Source organism: Raphanus sativus, chromosome 4, assembly GCF_000801105.2.
Source record: "Raphanus sativus cultivar WK10039 chromosome 4, ASM80110v3, whole genome shotgun sequence".
Taxonomy (NCBI): Eukaryota; Viridiplantae; Streptophyta; class Magnoliopsida; order Brassicales; family Brassicaceae; genus Raphanus; species Raphanus sativus.
The window spans coordinates 40,261,001-40,278,074 of NC_079514.1; the positions used below are offsets into that span (position 1 = coordinate 40,261,001).

Sequence of the window (17,074 nt, forward strand, 5' to 3'; positions counted from 1 at the left end):
GAGCACGGGTGTAATTTTGTCAACCATCATCGTCGTGGAATCAGAAGTTCCACAAGAAAAGATTACTAACTAAGCAATCCTCCGAACCACACAAAAAACCAGAAACGGGTCAAACCTTCTGTGATCCTTATTAGTCATAAAAGTAAGTCGTTTACAATGATTAGTCAATACAAGCTTCCTTGATATTGAAGTTTCATCTATACCTTCGACTATATAATATACGCGAAATATACATTACCTCATTCAAATGCAAACCATAGTAGCAACGTCAAAAACCAAACTGATAAACAGTAGCACCATGGGAAACGTGTTCGGTAAGAGTTACATCATAGGAATGGTGTTCGGTAAGATCGTAGTGGAGACTCCCAAATACACGGTGGCTAAATCCGGCGACGGTTACGAGGTCCGCGAATACCCGCCGGCGGTCTCGGCGGAGGTCACTTACGATCCTTCCGAGTTCAAAGGCGATAAAGACGGAGGCTTTCAGGTCTTGGCTAAGTACATAGGCGTCTTCGGCAAACCGGAGAACCAGAAGATCGCCGCGACGTCGCCGGTGATCACGACGGAGGGTGAGAAGATCGCCATGACGTCGCCGGTGATCACCAAGGAGGGGGAGAAGATCGCCATGACGTCACCGGTGATCACCAAGAAGGCGGAGAAGATCGCCATGACGTCGCCGGTGATCACCAAGGAGGCGGAGAAGATTGAGATGACGTCTCCGGTTGTGACGAAGGAAGGAAAGAGGACGGTGACGATGCAGTTTCTGTTGCCGGAGATGTACAAGAGGGCGGAGGACGCGCCGCGTCCGACGGATGAGAGGGTGGTGATAAGGGAGGAAGGTGGGAGGAAGTACGGCGTGGTTACGTTCAGTGGTAGTGCGGGAGAGAGTGTGGTGAGCGAGAAGGTGAAGAAGCTGACGAGCGATCTCGAGAGAGATGGGGTTAAGATCGTTGGAGAGTTCGTGCTTGCTAGGTATAACCCGCCGTGGACGTTGCCTCCGTTTAGGACCAACGAAGTCATGATCCCTGTTGAATGAATGAAAATGTATCCAAACCTTATAGCTTTTGGTCTCAAGAACATGTGTTTTGTGTAATAGAACAATAATGTATAATACAATGCGAGCTTTTGATTGAAGTTATTTGAAATTGTGTTTTTTTTTTGTTAACCGGAGAAGAGTTTAAAGACGATGACAGTTAAGTTGAAGAGCATGAGGGGAAGCCTCATGTACTGGCAGGCGTGGATGAGACCGACGATTTGGCCTTTGAGGGAGTTTCTTCTGCCGGTATGGTGAAGCTCTGCGAGTGTCCATCCTTTGGGAGCTAAAAAACGGTCTTCGTTGAGGATAGCAAGTGCGTTTGCGAATAGCAGCAACCCTTCCATCAATGTCCAGAATCCCATGATGGTTTCTGTCTGTGAAACACACACCAAAAGGGTGGAAACATATAAAGATACAGTTGATCTAAAAATGGAATTGAATACACTTGTAATTCTCTCTCTATGTGAGTGGTTTTAAGTATTAAGCCAGCAATGAAATTAACAGAGGAAAAATCTTTGATTCTAAGTTAGAAAAAAAAAACAACCCAACCTATTGCAAATACTAGATTAGAAAGGTATAAAACAAGCAATTGTTTATTTTGCCAGTTTTGTCTTGCAAACAACTTATTCAGGCAGCAAAACACATAAGCATCTCGAGGTTAGAGCTAAGAAACACACTTGACATGAGTTTTATAAAGGGAGATGTTAACGACATAATCATATATATTCAGATCAACAAACTAGATCCTAACACTCGTTAACTGAAGCAGCCGAGATTGTAAGCCTATCAGACAGTACATGAGGAGACCTAGGATGCCATCTATATTAATAAATAATTAGTCTAAAGAGAATGTGGAAAAACGCTGTAAAGGAAGGGGCTTTACTTATTGAGAGCAAATGTATACCGACTGAAGGAGGAAACTTGACTTGTAGTAGCTCAAGCCTCTGGTTATAATCCTTGGCCTCACTACCTGATTGATGATACAGATTCCATTAATCAATAAAATCTCAGTCAGAAACAAATTTCATCCTAAGGAAGATCCAAAGGTTTCTAGAAAATCTATAGATTCCAGCTTTTCAAAAACAAAGATGGATTGGAGGCTTGTCTACCACAACTCCCACGGAAGATAGAAATATATGACGATGGAGGAGGATGAGGAGAGATACTTACAGCTGAGTCGAATCGAGGTTGAAGGGTTTAGAGAGATCTTGTTCACGAGACGAAGCTGATCAGTGATCACTAAAAGCCTGTAATATGAACCGGCTTGACCCGACTACAAGATGTTCGGGTCACGACTCCATATTAACCAACAATCTGTTTCCTACAGTTTATTTTAATAAGGAAGTAAAGACTAAGCATCAAATCAGAGTGGCGCAGCGGAAGCGTGGTGGGCCCATAACCCACAGGTCCCTGGATCGAAACCAGGCTCTGATATTTTCCAGTCTTTTTTTCAATGTTTAAACTCAATGAAGTAACCAAGATAGAGAAAACTTCATGACCATTAACAGAGAGGATCGTGTATCACGTATAAATCTGTACTCAAATGTACAGTGGGTGTTTAAGGTTATGAAGGGGACAAAAAAAAACGAGAGTAACAAAACAATATGCTCCTTCAATCATATATCTCTCTATCTCTATTGGTTTAAACTCTTGAGATCTCTAATCAGCTGGTCTTAAGAGACACCAAACAGATATAAAAAAGAATGCTATATCTTTCATACTCATGTATATAGTGGAATCCCATTCTACAGATTTGTATCCATCTTCCAACCAACTGTCTCCTATATTGTACAAAAAGGAAGGCTACAAAAGTTTTTCAACAGTGTGTTGTGTTGTTGTCTCTGTTCACGTGTTTCTTTTACTTCTTCTATATCTTCACATCAAACACTCTCCTTCCATCTATCCGAGCCTGTTCTTACACTTGGTTTCCACATTTACTTCGTCTGATGAGACTTGTCACAGATACAATCTGGCTGTGGGTTTGCATAGAAATTCTCCTCTAGCCGTGGGAACTCACCGGGAAGTCTTGCGTAAGGAGCTCCAATCCTCTCTCCATGTAACCTCTTCACCTCTGACGAAAACTCTTCCCATGACATCACACCTTCGTCTAAACGATCTATCAGTTTCACAAAATTCAACCTACCATTTTGATGATGATAAAATCTCAGTAAAATAGTAAAAAGAAATAAAGAAAATTAAGAAGAAGCTGATTCTCTCTCAAACCTGTCTGGATTGATAGTCTTCTTAAACCCTTCGAACCTCCTATGCCCTTGCACAGCCTTAGCCATGTTCCCATCATACGTATACACGAACACATCGCTCTCCAACGCCACGATGTAATCCAACGCAGCCAAACGGTTCTGGTACGCCTTAAAACGCTCCAGCTCCTCTTCCCTCGCCAACGTCGAGTGAGAGAACACGTTAGGGTACTCTTCTCTAAAAGCATCCATACTGTTACCTCCGTAGATCTCGCCGGCGACTATGTACACAGTCGTGGAAGAAGGATACCCCATTGCCTTGAGAAACACGGCAGCTTCACGAGGAGACATGGGACAGCCTCCCTGGACACGCCTCTCCCCGCTGTCGATCTCTTTCTCCTTCCAGTGCTTCACGTTGTACCTCATGATCCTCAGCTCCTCGGCTTCCCCGCCCGTGAGGTTGTGGCTGCATCCCGTGAACGCGAGCATGTCTTTCTCGTACCTCAGGTGTAGAGCGACGAAGGGTTGTTTTGTGTTGTTTCTTAGACGGTTCACGAGGACTTCACCGAGCTCTTGTATCTCCTCGGAGTAGGCCAGTGCCTGGTAGTTAGCGCGGCATCTGAGGCGTTGGATCGACGGCGGGAGGCCGTTGTTGGCGAGGCGGGAGTCGGTGTGCGTGAACTTTATTACTTTGTGTTTTTTCAAGAGTGGTAGCATCTCGGTTCTGTAGTAGCTGGACTTGGACCAGGAGACGGGGGCTTTGAGGAGAGGTCTCATGGCTGCATAGCGAGGTGGTAAGTACTCGGTGATGTCCACGTCGGATTTTAACACGTTCATGAAGTGTCTCCAGTCGAATATGTCTTTGAATGTGCTGGGGTCTGTCCAGAAAGATTCGTGGTCGAGGAGAGGAAGGACGAGTGTGGCGTTCATGATCTTTGCTGCAGCTACCATGTCACATATCTACATTTTTTTTTTTCATTTTGAGAATCAGTAAAGAAAGGTAAGAAAACTTGGGAGATTGAAACTCACTCCGGTTCTCATCTGATTCAATCCTCCATTAGCGTGTACTAGAAGATAACCATTGGTTTTCCTACGTAATCCTGAGCCATACACAAACAAAATTTCAGTAAGAAAAAAAAACAGAAACTGAAACTTGACATGCAAGATAACAAGAGATTTACTTGAACGGTTCTTGGGACGTGACGCACACCGGCGATAGTTTCCACTTTCAGGTTTCTGCCATATCTCAGGAATCTGTAACTCGAAACAATGGTGAATCTAGTCAAAGTTCATAAAATTACAATCATTTAAACAATAAAGATCTTTACTTTAAGTCTTCTCCAGCACACTCAAGCCTTTTAGAAAGAATATTTCATTGAATAATGATAGTGGCAAAGGTCAATGGGGGAACAGTAGAGGAAATGGTTTGATCAACACCTAACAAAAGGCTGCTTAAAACTTCTATTTGAGTTATTCTTCGTCAATGCTTTCATAAGTATATAACGAATGTCAGAGAATGCAAAACGAATTTTGATTGGTGGAAGTCATAACGATTTGTTTAATTTTAATGATATCACTTGATGCAAAACAATTGAGACATTCCTAGAATTACACGTCATGGTACTACGACTTCTAACCAATTAGAAAATCTCCCGAGAAAACGAAAGAAAAACAGAGTTTCTGTTAAAAATTCGATCTTTCATCAACAAAAACAGAGGAAACAGAGGAAAATTTGGATTTTTCTGGTTTATGATCAGAAAGCTCGAAACTTTGAGAAGGAAAAAAACGGAACTGATCACAAGCATTGATAGGTCAAATGATAAAACAAATTGCAGAACTTTTTGTTTTGTTTTTTCTTACTTTCTCGGGAAAGTGAAATTTTCTATGCATAGAAAAACAGAGGAAACAGAGTGACATTTGGCTTGTTCTAGGTTATGATCAGAAAGCTCGAAACTTTTATCGGTGAAAATGACGGAAACAAATTGCATATTTGTGGGTGTTCTTCAATTCGTGATCAATCACAAAAACAAACAAAAAAAATTCAAGTTTTTTTCTCGGGAAAGTGAAACTTTCTATGAATAGAAAAAAAGAAAGAAAGAAAAAAACTCACGGGAAGCTTCGGAGAAGCAACGTTCTCCGTCACGGCGCGCTGAGCCATGGACCAATCATCATGTAACGCCCTAACGACCACGAGCTCGTTCAAATCCCTCCGGTGCATGATGACGTGTCCACTCATCAGCGAGACTCTGATAAAGAGAGAAGCGACGACGAGAACCATGAGGAGCCCCAAGATCCGACGCCCCACGTTCCTCCTGAAGAACCCAACCGTCGTCGATCCTCCTCCTCCTCCGCCACCCTCGCAGCACACGAACGACGGCAGTTTCAGTTTCCCGCCTCCGCGGAGAAGGTACCGAATCGTGGGGTGGTGGTGGTGGTGGTAGTGGTGGTGATGGGAGGAGGAGGAGGAGGAAGGTGAGGAGCACGCGCCGTTCGTTCCGACGGTTGCGGCGGCGTCGTCCAAGTCCGGCGATGAGATGGTGACTATGTTGGAGTAATCTGAGGAAATGGAGGGACGTTCGGAGGTGGTTGTGGTTTCTAGAGAGTCTCCGATGCGGCGGCGCGTGATTGGTGCAACGGCCAATGGGTTAGCGCCGGTGGCCGTTGACATTTCGCCGCCTGAGGAAGCAGAAAAAAAAAATCAAAGCGCCAAAAGAGAGAGAAAGTTAGTTTTTTTTTTGTTTTTTTTGTTTTGTTAGTGGTTGACCATGTAAACGTTTTTTTGTTTTTTTTTTCTTTCGTCTTGCTGTGTTTTATAGCCACCGTGATGTTCGGCGAAGCTGAGAGGCGTCCAAGCTTTCTCTCTGTTTCGTGTGTAATGTTATTTATTTATATATATGGTTTTGTGTGTATGGATGTGGGACTTTCCCTAATCATTTATTTATGGAAATACGAACTTTTGATTTTTTATATTTGTTTCTATAAAAAAACTAGGGGGGGGGGGGGGGTCATTTGGTTTACAGTTTGTTTTTGTTTAAGTTTTGACATAATTTAGTTTGGTTTGGGTTACACAAACGTTTAAAAGTTCATTTTTTTGTTTAACAAGGATTAGTTTTAACTACTTTTGATTAGTTGATTGCGTTGTTTTGCCCACTCCTATGTTGTATTTTGCTCTGTTTTGGTTAAATCTTTTTTCGTGCAACTTCAAATACATCAGATATAGTAGTGATATCGATTTTTGGTTAAATATATATCCAATTATCCATGTAATTTTCTTAGATTGAGGTATTATAATTTGGTTCGGTTTTGAAATTCTTATAACGTCACCTGAAAGAGGGTTTTTTGATAGCTTGCATAACATTATAAAATAAATCTCAATGCTCTAGGTTAAACAAAAGCAAATATTTGATTCTTTTACAAGTGTGTTTCAGCACAACCAATTACATTTGGTAAATACAAGTATATTCCGATCAACTACTTAAAACAACTTTACGTAAATATGAAATTAATACACAGAAATCTCAATCATAAAAATGTGTGATATTTTGCATCGCAATTTAAGAACATTCATTACCAGTTCATAATGTTTTTACATTCTTATGTACTAATGCTTTTACCAGTTCACAGCATTATACTAGTCTCTCTTTATTACACAGAAAGAAACTCTTAGTACATCGTATCTTGTCATCAAAAAATAATAAAACTTTTATAAGGAACTTTACCAACTAAATTACTTATTGTTTGGAGTCTCTATTGTTTGTTTATTATTGTTACATTATCTTTGACAAGTACTAATTGCCGCATTACCTCACTTAACATGACACATGTGCCACGCCACGCATACCGCTCGCTTCACCTTTGTTTCTTTTTAATTTGGAAAAATAGATTCCACCTTAGTTGTTATCATTACCTCTTTAAAAAGTATTTTCTTTTGGTATTTAAATTTCAGCTAATTTGATTTGATTAGGAATATATAAATGTTAAACACTGAATTAATCAGTATCGTGTGGGCCAAACATTAGATTTACCACCAATATGACTGGACACGTAACCCTCAACCAGATTTTTATTACCCTCCTCTCTGATGCTACATTCCAAACACTTCGCGGATCTCAAGCCGGTCGGCAAAAGTCACCAGCGGAGAATTCGTTTTCTGCATTTTTTAACTTGTTTTCTGCATATTCGTTATGCATTAATGGCCGTATGATCCGAATCAGACGGCGGATACACGATCTCTCTCGTTCTAACATGTGAACTTGTCATTTGCGCAAGTAAAGTACCATATCACTTGTACGTTTTCTTCAGAGATCGAGCTATAGTGATGTTCTCAACTTATCAACATAATTATCTATGTGTATATGAATCCTCTTCTATTTGAGGATGCGAACATGTTTGCTGAGTGATATAAGTTCGAAAGTTCTCTAACCAAACGTTTGACGTTAAATGCAAACCTAAATGTGCTTTTTAAAAACAGCTGTCATATAGAAACGTACGATAGAATTTTTTTTTTTGGGAAATTGGATTCTATAACCACAGAAAAAAAAGCATAATTCACCAACTAGCTATTTCCCCTACCAAACCTATATACACTGTTACATATTCCCTTAGTATTAAAATGGAAGCAAAAAAAGAGAATAACCTTTAAAGAGTACTATATTTTCGAGTTTGCCATTTTGATGACGTGTCGGCACGAGCTTCCTTCTCAGACCCTTTATCAAAGAAGGCTTACTCACCTTAGGATATTACGGATATTGCCATTGGACAGACATGCATATTCGTATGAAAATGATACATAGTTTCATGTCCGCATTTGTACAAAAGGAAAGTCGTCAATTACGTGATTTGAATGTATGGTCGACGAGATTTTTTCTTTCCTTCCCACCTTCTATAATTTGAATGATATTTAATAAGATTGTATAATTTTGTTTTGCATATGGAAACCTAATTAAGACTCATATTAAATAGATAGTGGAAAGAACTTATTTTTTTGGCAATTGAAATCGAATTATGAGCCATATGGAAGTAGCCGTTTATGACTCATATTAAATGGCGAGTGACTTATGATTGTTTTAATTCGTCATCAATGCTGATTATTTTCTTCCTTTCCACCTTCCATTTTTTGAAATACAATTTACGAAGATTTTCCAAATTGGTTTTGCATATGGAAACTAAACCAAGTCAAATTTTAAATAGTGAGTGAATTAGGAAGTAACAAGATTCGTTTCTCCATGATTTGCAATCAAAATTTACTGCATTATTTACACTTTCTTTATATTTTGTTATAAGATCAGTGATTGAGAATTCCAGTTGTCCAAATATCGATTTCAAATCTAAATAACACATCCCCTTAGTATTAAAAGAGAAGCAAAAAATAAGAGTAACCTTCAAAGAGTAACATATTTTCGGAATTGCCATTATTGATGACGTGTCGGCACGAGGTTCCTTCTCAGCCTCTTTTTGAAAGAGGGCTTAAGTATCTAAGGATATTACGGTTTATGCCATTGGACAGACATGCATATTCATATAAGTATCTTTCATAGTTTCATGTCGGCATTGTATATAAGGAAATAATTAAGTTTCGTGATTCTACCATTTATGTTTACGTGATTTTTGCCTTCATTCTCACCTTCTATATTTGTCCTGATTTTTAATGAGATTTATATTGTTCTTTTGTATATGGAAACCCAATTATTAGTCCTATTAAATAGAGAGTGGAAAGTTAATGAGAAAAAATCAGAAACTGAATATGTATATGTTTGTATTAAATGTATAAAGATCTTAGGGAATATTTTCGGACAATTATGGTGACTGTTTTCAAATAATTTCCTATAGTCATGCTTGCGAGAGTAATATTACATTTATTATCCGAATCAATTATTTGATATCTTCATATAAAGAATAAATTTCGGCTATTAGTCAAGATATTTAGTTAATTGGTGATAGTTTACATAGAAAATAATATTTAAATGTCATGTATTATGGAAACTTTATATTGGGGTAACTAATAATCAGTCAAGTTACATAAGCCGTGAAGATTATGATTATGCCATTTTGACGACGTGGCAGCACGAAATTCCTTCTCAGACGCTTTATGAAAAAGGCTTACTCACCTTAGAATATTACGGCTATTGCCATTGGACAGACTTACATATTTTTATGTTACTTATACATAGTTTCATGTCCGCATATGTATAAAATGAAAGTAGTCAATTTCGGGATTCGAGTGTGTGGTCCACGTGATTATTTCATTAATTTTCACTTTCTATATTTTGAAATAATCTTTAAGAAGATTTTGTAAATTTGTTTTGCATATGGAAATGAAATTTTGACTCATATTAAATGAAATTTGTTTACGTGATTTTTGCCTTCATTCTCACCTTCTATATTTGTCCTGATTTTTAATGAGATTTATATTGTTTTTTTTGTATATGGAAACCCAATTATTAGTCCTATTAAATAGAGAGTGGAAAGTTAATGAGAAAAAATCAGAAACTGAATATGTATATGTTTGTATTAAATGTATAAAGATCTTAGGGAATATTTTCGGGCAATTATGGTGACTGTCTTCAAATAATTTCCTATAGTCATGCTTGCGAGAGTAATATTACATTTACTATCCGAATCAATTATTTGATATCTTCATATAAAGAATAAATTTCGGCTATTAGTCAAGATATTTAGTTAATTGGTGATAGTTTACATAGGAAACAGTATTTAAATGTCATGTATTATTGAAATTTTATATTGGGGTAACTAATAATCAGTCAAGTTACATAAGCCGTGAAGATTATGATTATGTCATTTTGACGACGTGGCAGCACGAAATTCCTTCTCAGACGCTTTATGAAAAAGGCTTACTCACCTTAGAATATTACGGCTATTGCCATTGGACAGACTTACATATTCGTATGTTACTTATACATAATTTCATGTCCGCATATGTATAAAAGGAAAGTAGTCAATTTCGGGATTCGAGTGTGTGGTCCACGTGATTATTTCATTAATTTTCACTTTCTATATTTTGAAATAATCTTTAAAAAGATTTTGTAAATTTGTTTTGCATATGGAAATGAAATTTTGACTCATATTAAATAGAGAGTGAATTATGATTTTTTTATTTCCAAATCGAATTTTGATTATTCTCTTCCTTTCCACTTTCTATATTTTGAAATGATTTTTACGAAGATTTTCCAAATTTGTTTTGCATATATAAATCAAATTTTGACAAATATTAAATAGTGAGTGAATTAGGAACTAATTAGATTTATTTTTTATATATTTGCATACGAAATTAGTTGCATTCTTTTCACTTTCTATATATTTTGTTATAATATCAGTAAATTAGGGATTACGAGTATATTTTGTCCAAATTTCGATATGACAGATTTTGCCTATCAAAATATAATATTTACTTACTATTACGGCATATAATACGCATTAACTACTTAATGTATATTCTATTCACTATATAAATAAGTTTACTGCTTCGTTGAATAAGCATTCTAAGTTTCAATAAAATTATGGGTCTTTAAACGTATTTGTAAATTGTTTTTCGTGACGTCGTTTGGACTCCTCCACCATTTAATATTATAATTGCTGCAACCTGCCAAATAAAAGTAAAATGATTAATTAGTTTGTCGGTGCCTCTTCTATCCTGTCAACATTTTCATGGAAATGTTTTCCTTGACATATAAACAACATTAATATGTTTTATATTATAAAATATGGCATTTCTAAATAGGTGTGTCTTGAACTTAGGACATTAACTTGACAGATTATTAGTTATTGTTAGGAAATGTTTTTGCATTATATATGAACACTCACACAACCTCATTGAAATGGTTCTTAAACATTGTACAAAATCAGAAATCATTCACCAATGCTCACATATATTTTTCGATATTGAATTTTTTCTTAAACATTGTACTATAAATTGTTTGATATTTTTTTCATTTGTCATTGATAAGATAATTCTTCCCTCACCATATGCATAGAATGTGGTCACTTGACAAAAGAGCTTTAACATTTCCTCAAATTATACACATTACGTTATTAGTCAATTATTATTGGGAAAATTGTAAAAATATGAAACCTACTTTTATGTAACTTGACTGATTATTAGTTAACTCAATATAAAGTTTCCATAATACATGACATTTAAATACTGTGACCGTATGTAAACTATCACCAATTAACTAAATATCTTGACTAATAGCCGAAATTTATTCTTTATATGAAGATAAATAATAATTGATTCAGATAGTAAATGTAATATTACTCTCGCAAGCATGACTATAGGAAATTATTTGAAAACAGTCACCATAATTGCCCGAAAATATTCCCTAAGATCTTTATACATTTAATACAAACATATACATATTCAGTTTCTGATTTTTTCTCATTAACTTTTATACACGTTTTTTTACTATATAAGTGAGCTAATTCATTAGTCTAGCCAGAACCTCTACCATATCTCTTCAATTAAAATCTTAGTTTACAATAGCTATTTTTCTGATTAGATCTATGTTGAAAATTTAGGTGAAAAATAAATTTTCCAGGAAGCAAAATTCGTGTTGGTGCTGTGGGAGAGATTGTTGAGATGGTTTTGGAGAATTCTATCTACGGAGTTTTTATTACTTTTTATTAATTTTTTACCTGTAAAATGAACGGTACCGGTCACATATGAATAGGAAAATGTCGTTAGAAGTTTATTATGCTAAAAATGTCACTTTGAAGATTTAAAATAAAAGCAAAAAAACTTCAAGATTTAAAGTGTTAGAAAGTTCGAAAGTGACACTTTCAATTTTATCTCTCTCTCTATATATATATAATAATTATTGGTTTGACTTATGTTAATTATTCTTAACATGTATGGTCCACCAAAATGAGATCCAACTAGGACTGTTTAATATGGTAAAACCGAACGGTTCTGGACCGAACCAGAATATATAATTTAGTTTATTTTTAGTATATACTATATAAACCGAATGGATATGATTTTATAAAAACCGTAAGATTTGGATATGGTCTGATTTATAACCGAATAACCCAAACAAAACTGATCAAAAGTAGAAACATGTGTATCTATTTTATAATGACACATGAAAATATGTTTTCATATAAGTTATTTTTTTTTGTTAATAACCATTACCATATTTTTATAGTAATAGAGAAGCCCTAATATCTAAAACCCATCAACTATATAATTACATAACATACATCGCAATCGATGATTCTTATATCTTCTTAGTCTTTTAAAAAATATGTTTTCTTTATTTTAGCATTTGACTAAATTGAAGTGAATGTTATAAATTTGATGGACAAAAATTAGTGGAAATTATTCACAATTGTTTTTCTTATCTATAAACGAACAGAGTTTTGTATTCAATCGAAGAATCATGACTTTGATGAACACTAAATATGAAAGAGTGAAAAAACTTTTCTTTCATGCTTATGTTTTGTTTACTATTTTTATTTTGAAAATTCCAAACTTTATTTTAGTTCAGATTTGATTATTTTATTTGATGGTAGAATCGTTATTCTTTTTTTTCATTTATACGAACATATAATATTTTTTAATAAGTGACTGCATTGACAACATGACTCTAAAATTAATATAATATTACATCAAACTAAATAATTATGTTTTTGGTAAAAAACCGAATAAATCGAAAACCGATAGTATATAAACTGAACCTAAGTAAATATGATTTAGAGTGGTAGTTATATTTTACTAACCGAAATACCGGAAAACTGAAAAAACAAAACCGAAATCTGGATTAAACACCCCTAGGCCCAACAAATAAAGTCACTAAAATGTGTTTTCAAAAAAGCCACCGATAAAAAAAAAAGTAGTTTGTAAATGTTTGATACGACGTAACTAATTAGATGCATTCCTTTACAATTCTATTTAGTATATACTTTTGATTTAATTATATCTTCACATTGTATTATTCATATTACGATTAACACATCTGTGAAACTACGATTTATTACTTTGATTTATTATTTTTACATGTGTTTACATACTACACAACATATTAAAAATATGGGTATTTATTAATTTTATTCCAAATATCTACAAAATGTTAAAATACACAATAATTTTTAAATCAAATATTCAATTGTATAGTTGCAAGACCAATATTAACTTTATTAGGATTTGCATTGTACTGAACTTATTTGGTATTAATAAATTTATTATTTTACTGCTTCTAAATAAGTAGATTTTATTCTGTGGTTTAAATCTGTTTTGTTGTTTCCTATTATGAGTTCACACTTTCTTATTTTGGTGTTTTTTATTCTGTTATCTTTTAATTTTAAACTTTAATTTATAATATATTTTCCCATAATTACTTCTTAAGTCAAATAAACTTGAAATTATATATATAAATGACATTTATAATTGACCGAACAAGTATAATTATGGGCTGACCGATTATATTACATTTATTAAAATTTAATACTTCTACATTTATTAAATACATAATGTTGGAAAATACAATTTCAAACTTTAATATCACATTTATTAAATTTTAATATCACATTTCTAAAATATATAATGTTGGAAAATAAAACTTCAAACTTTAATTTTTTTTCTAAAAAGGCTTATCTCACCCCGCGCAGGGCGCGGGTCTCACCCTAGTCTATATTAATACTGTAATATCCTTTGCATCAATCGGTCCAACCTGCTAAAAAAAAATAAAAAAAATAATTATTAATCTATGAAAACTAAATCGTGGTTTATCCAACTTCACATCTTCTTCCTCCGTCTCATTTGAAAAACTTTTTCATATTTCTCATAATTTTATTCCAATCATCTCCGTTTGTGGCATCTTCCGACATTGACGGTGAGAAAGTGGTAGCGGCCATTAGCAGATTATTTCTCCTAATATACCGATTTAGAAGGTTTTGTCAGTGACGGAAAGAAGAGATTTCTCAGATTCCAAACAGATTTCAAAAGAGATAGTCACGAAGACACCAAACATGTATGTATTTGAATTCACAGAAAATATCTTTCGTATATGGAAGAAGATGAACAGTTTTTTTTATCTTATATTCTATTCTATTAGATGTATATAGAATAGAATTATAGACAATATGTATTTTCATATTTTGTTATACGTTCTATTCTGTTACTATACCATTTATCTTGTTCCATTCCATTTGACGGTTAATAAGAAGTGTTCTATTTTTGCTTAGAAATATAGTTCGTAATTTCTTAAATCTATTGTTACATGTTTTCTAATTTGTAAAAATCTCATTTTGATTTATATTGTATAGTTTAGTTTTACATAATATTATGTATTTTTTAGATTTTGATATTTGGGTTTTAGGTTCAGGGTTAGGGTTAGGGTTTAGTGATTAGAGATTAGGGTTTAGTATTTTGAAGATGAAAGGTGTATGGTTAAGGTCAGAATTAACTTCTTAAATGCAATCATAGACATTTCATAATTTCACCAATATGTACTATGTTATTTATTTTATTCCATTCTATTTGGGTTTAGGGTTTATATTTGGATTATGGTTTAGTGATTAGAGATTAGAGTTTAATATTTTGAAGAAGAAGGGGTATCGTATGAGTCAGCATTAACTTCTCACATGCAATCATAATCATTTCATAATTTCACCAATATGTACTATGTTATTTATTATGGGTTAGGGTTTATACTTTCGTGTAGGGTTTAGGTTTTAATTGATACAATTGTAGTTGACATTGAGTTTAGTGATTAATTGATACGTTTATTTTAGATTTCAACTACATTATCACGTTTTCTATTCTATATGCCTCATGTAGAATAGTAATGTATCTTTCTGGTATTTCAAAATTAGGATTTAGTTTATGGAAGATTTGGATTGACATTGGATTGGATTAGGGTTTATATTTTCGTGTATAATTTAGTTATTATTTGATAAAGTTTGGTTTATACTTTCGTATTGGGTTTAGTGATTAGGAGTTATGGTAGTGTTTAGTATTTAGAAGTTAAGAATGAATTTACAATTATATACTATTTCGGTAAGGTGAAATAGAACATTTAGGTAATGTATGTGGTCAATAAAGTGTGACATGGATAACTCTTTCTTCTTTTCTGTAAAATAGTTTATAAATATACTTGATCATATATTATATGAATTATGTGGATACACAAAACATATCTTTACCGGTTAATGGCAAAGAAGAAGGGCATTACCGGATGAATTAGGGTACAAATGCTAATTTCTTTATATCAAAATCATTGTTATTCACTTAATTTCACTTCCAAATAAGGCTATTACACAAATAAGCCCTTTTTTTGGTAAAATGCTAATATCGATAGAATTAGATTTATTAAACAATAAATTGTGATTACAATTAGTACCCCGTTGAACATTTAGTTACGTATAAAATCTCTTGTTATGGTCTTTGTATTTATGTTCAGAATGATCTAACACATGAAACTGGCTCAAAGTAATTTATCTAGGTTGCTCTTGAAGAAACCAGAGAGTTTGGAGTTTTTTTTTGTTTGTTAAAGGATATTAAGACATAGAGAACGTTAAAAAGCGTACAGCTGAGCTACAATGAAAAGGGATCAACTGGAAAGAGATCGTAGTTCGGTGTAGAAGGCATCGAACAAAGACACATGCAAGCGAAAATCATGTTCTAATCTAACTCTATTTGCAGTTTAAATTAGTGGACAGCTCTGAAAACCAACCAATGCCCACCAGATTGTGCATCGATTTTTATGTCTTAGTAATTTATGCATTGAATTTGTTATTTTATATCCTGTTTAACATTTAATCTACTATCTAACATGAACAGTACTGATCAAGGTTTTGTTTAACATTTAATCTAATATCTAACATGAACACTGTACTGATAAAGTTTTAAACCTATATCTGATCTTGTACATTTGTGAAAAGATGGAAATCACTACTCAAGAGAATGAAACTCAGTCAAATATCTGATATCTCCGTTCCTAGGTGTAACATGTATGCTTAGTATAGTAACTATTTCTTGGTTAGAGATCTATTAGATAATGATTTGGACCGATTAAATATTTTCCAAAGAGCTCAACCTATGCAAGGCCGTGTAGGTTCATTCATTATATAATCTAGTAGATCCATTAAACTCGTGAGTCATGATCAAGAGATTCTATGCTCTCTTGGAATAAAAACATTTTCTGAGTGTTTCACCTTTGTCCTTTGTGGCATGTGGTTTCATCGTATACATCGAGCGTAGCCTTAATTAAATAACCAAGAACCTCACGTTAAGAAGTGTACCTTTAAACCTACACCAGTAATTATAAAGTCTCATCTCTCATTGAAATTTTTGATCTCAGACATTTTCTGTACGTAGGTTGGTTCATGCTCGAACACAGGTTAGGTCTTTTGCTCATTTGATGCGTATAATCTCGCAAACTAATAAATGAAACTTTCCCTGAGGTCCACATGAACCAGAGCTATGGATCGTATTCTAAGCTATGGGAAGTTGGGTGTATTATGTATAATTAAACCACCCATTTTGAAACAGTTAGTGGTGGAAATAAACCGTTTTAAAAAACAAAAAACAAATCGAACAAACCAAATCCAATTTCCAAACATCTATTCTATTAATTCTTTAGCATGACCTATTGATATTTGGTTGTGTCCAATTTAAAATTTCAAGAATACATGTATTTTGAATATAACTGCAACGTTTCTCTGTTGCCTAATAATCAGGATAACTTTTTAATATAACTGCAACCATTAATATAATCACCTTATATAACTGCAACGATTTCTATATCCACTTTTGATAACTTAACTGCATTGGAAATTTATGAAACTTGCCTAATATAACTGCAACCACTAAAGTACTTATGAA

General features: G+C 34.1%; 3 protein-coding genes and 1 non-coding gene across 8 annotated transcripts; 2 read left to right on the forward strand and 2 right to left on the reverse strand.

Moving 5' to 3' along the window:
* Positions 1-103: 103 nt before the first annotated feature.
* LOC108849717 (protein transport protein yos1) lies at positions 104-2,357 on the reverse strand. 5 transcript variants are annotated; one of them, XM_018623314.2, is made up of 3 exons: positions 2,207-2,357; positions 1,941-2,006; positions 104-1,410 (listed from the first exon to the last, which is right to left on the reverse strand). In XM_018623314.2, exon 3 carries the CDS (start codon positions 1,396-1,398, stop codon positions 1,162-1,164), a length of 237 nt encoding a protein of 78 aa, XP_018478816.1. In that variant the 5' UTR covers positions 1,399-1,410; positions 1,941-2,006; positions 2,207-2,357; the 3' UTR covers positions 104-1,161. The 5 variants fall into 5 exon arrangements, with proteins under 5 accessions (XP_018478816.1, XP_018478814.1, XP_018478815.1 ...); XM_018623312.2 differs by having other exon boundaries at positions 1,920-2,006; XM_018623313.2 differs by having other exon boundaries at positions 1,920-2,002; positions 2,207-2,302.
* LOC108853791 (heme-binding-like protein At3g10130, chloroplastic) lies at positions 248-1,138 on the forward strand. Its single transcript, XM_018627232.2, has one exon. It carries the CDS (start codon positions 248-250, stop codon positions 1,034-1,036), a length of 789 nt encoding a protein of 262 aa, XP_018482734.2. The 3' UTR covers positions 1,037-1,138.
* Positions 2,358-2,398: 41 nt separating the features above from the next.
* Positions 2,399-2,470, forward strand: TRNAM-CAU (transfer RNA methionine (anticodon CAU)). Its single transcript has one exon. It is a non-coding gene; the product is annotated as a tRNA-Met (tRNA).
* Positions 2,471-2,645: 175 nt separating this feature from the next.
* Positions 2,646-6,102, reverse strand: LOC108853592 (O-fucosyltransferase 19). The gene is made up of 5 exons (XM_018626995.2): positions 5,345-6,102; positions 4,416-4,488; positions 4,264-4,334; positions 3,260-4,194; positions 2,646-3,175 (listed from the first exon to the last, which is right to left on the reverse strand). Exons 1-5 carry the CDS (start codon positions 5,900-5,902, stop codon positions 2,971-2,973), a joined length of 1,842 nt encoding a protein of 613 aa, XP_018482497.1. The 5' UTR covers positions 5,903-6,102; the 3' UTR covers positions 2,646-2,970.
* Positions 6,103-17,074: the final 10,972 nt, after the last annotated feature.

Excerpts from the sequence above, each read along its gene's own strand:
- LOC108853791 (XM_018627232.2), top strand. The coding sequence starts at position 248 with ATGCAAACCATAGTAGCAACGTCAAAAACCAAACTGATAAACAGTAGC.
- LOC108849717 (XM_018623314.2), bottom strand. The coding sequence starts at position 1,398 with ATGGGATTCTGGACATTGATGGAAGGGTTGCTGCTATTCGCAAACGCA.
- LOC108853592 (XM_018626995.2), bottom strand. The coding sequence starts at position 5,902 with ATGTCAACGGCCACCGGCGCTAACCCATTGGCCGTTGCACCAATCACG. Across the intron at positions 4,335-4,415 it reads ACGTCCCAAGAACCGTTCAA|GATTACGTAGGAAAACCAAT; the intron begins GTAAATCTCTTG and ends TGTATGGCTCAG. Across the intron at positions 3,176-3,259 it reads AAGACTATCAATCCAGACAG|GTTGAATTTTGTGAAACTGA; the intron begins GTTTGAGAGAGA and ends TCAAAATGGTAG.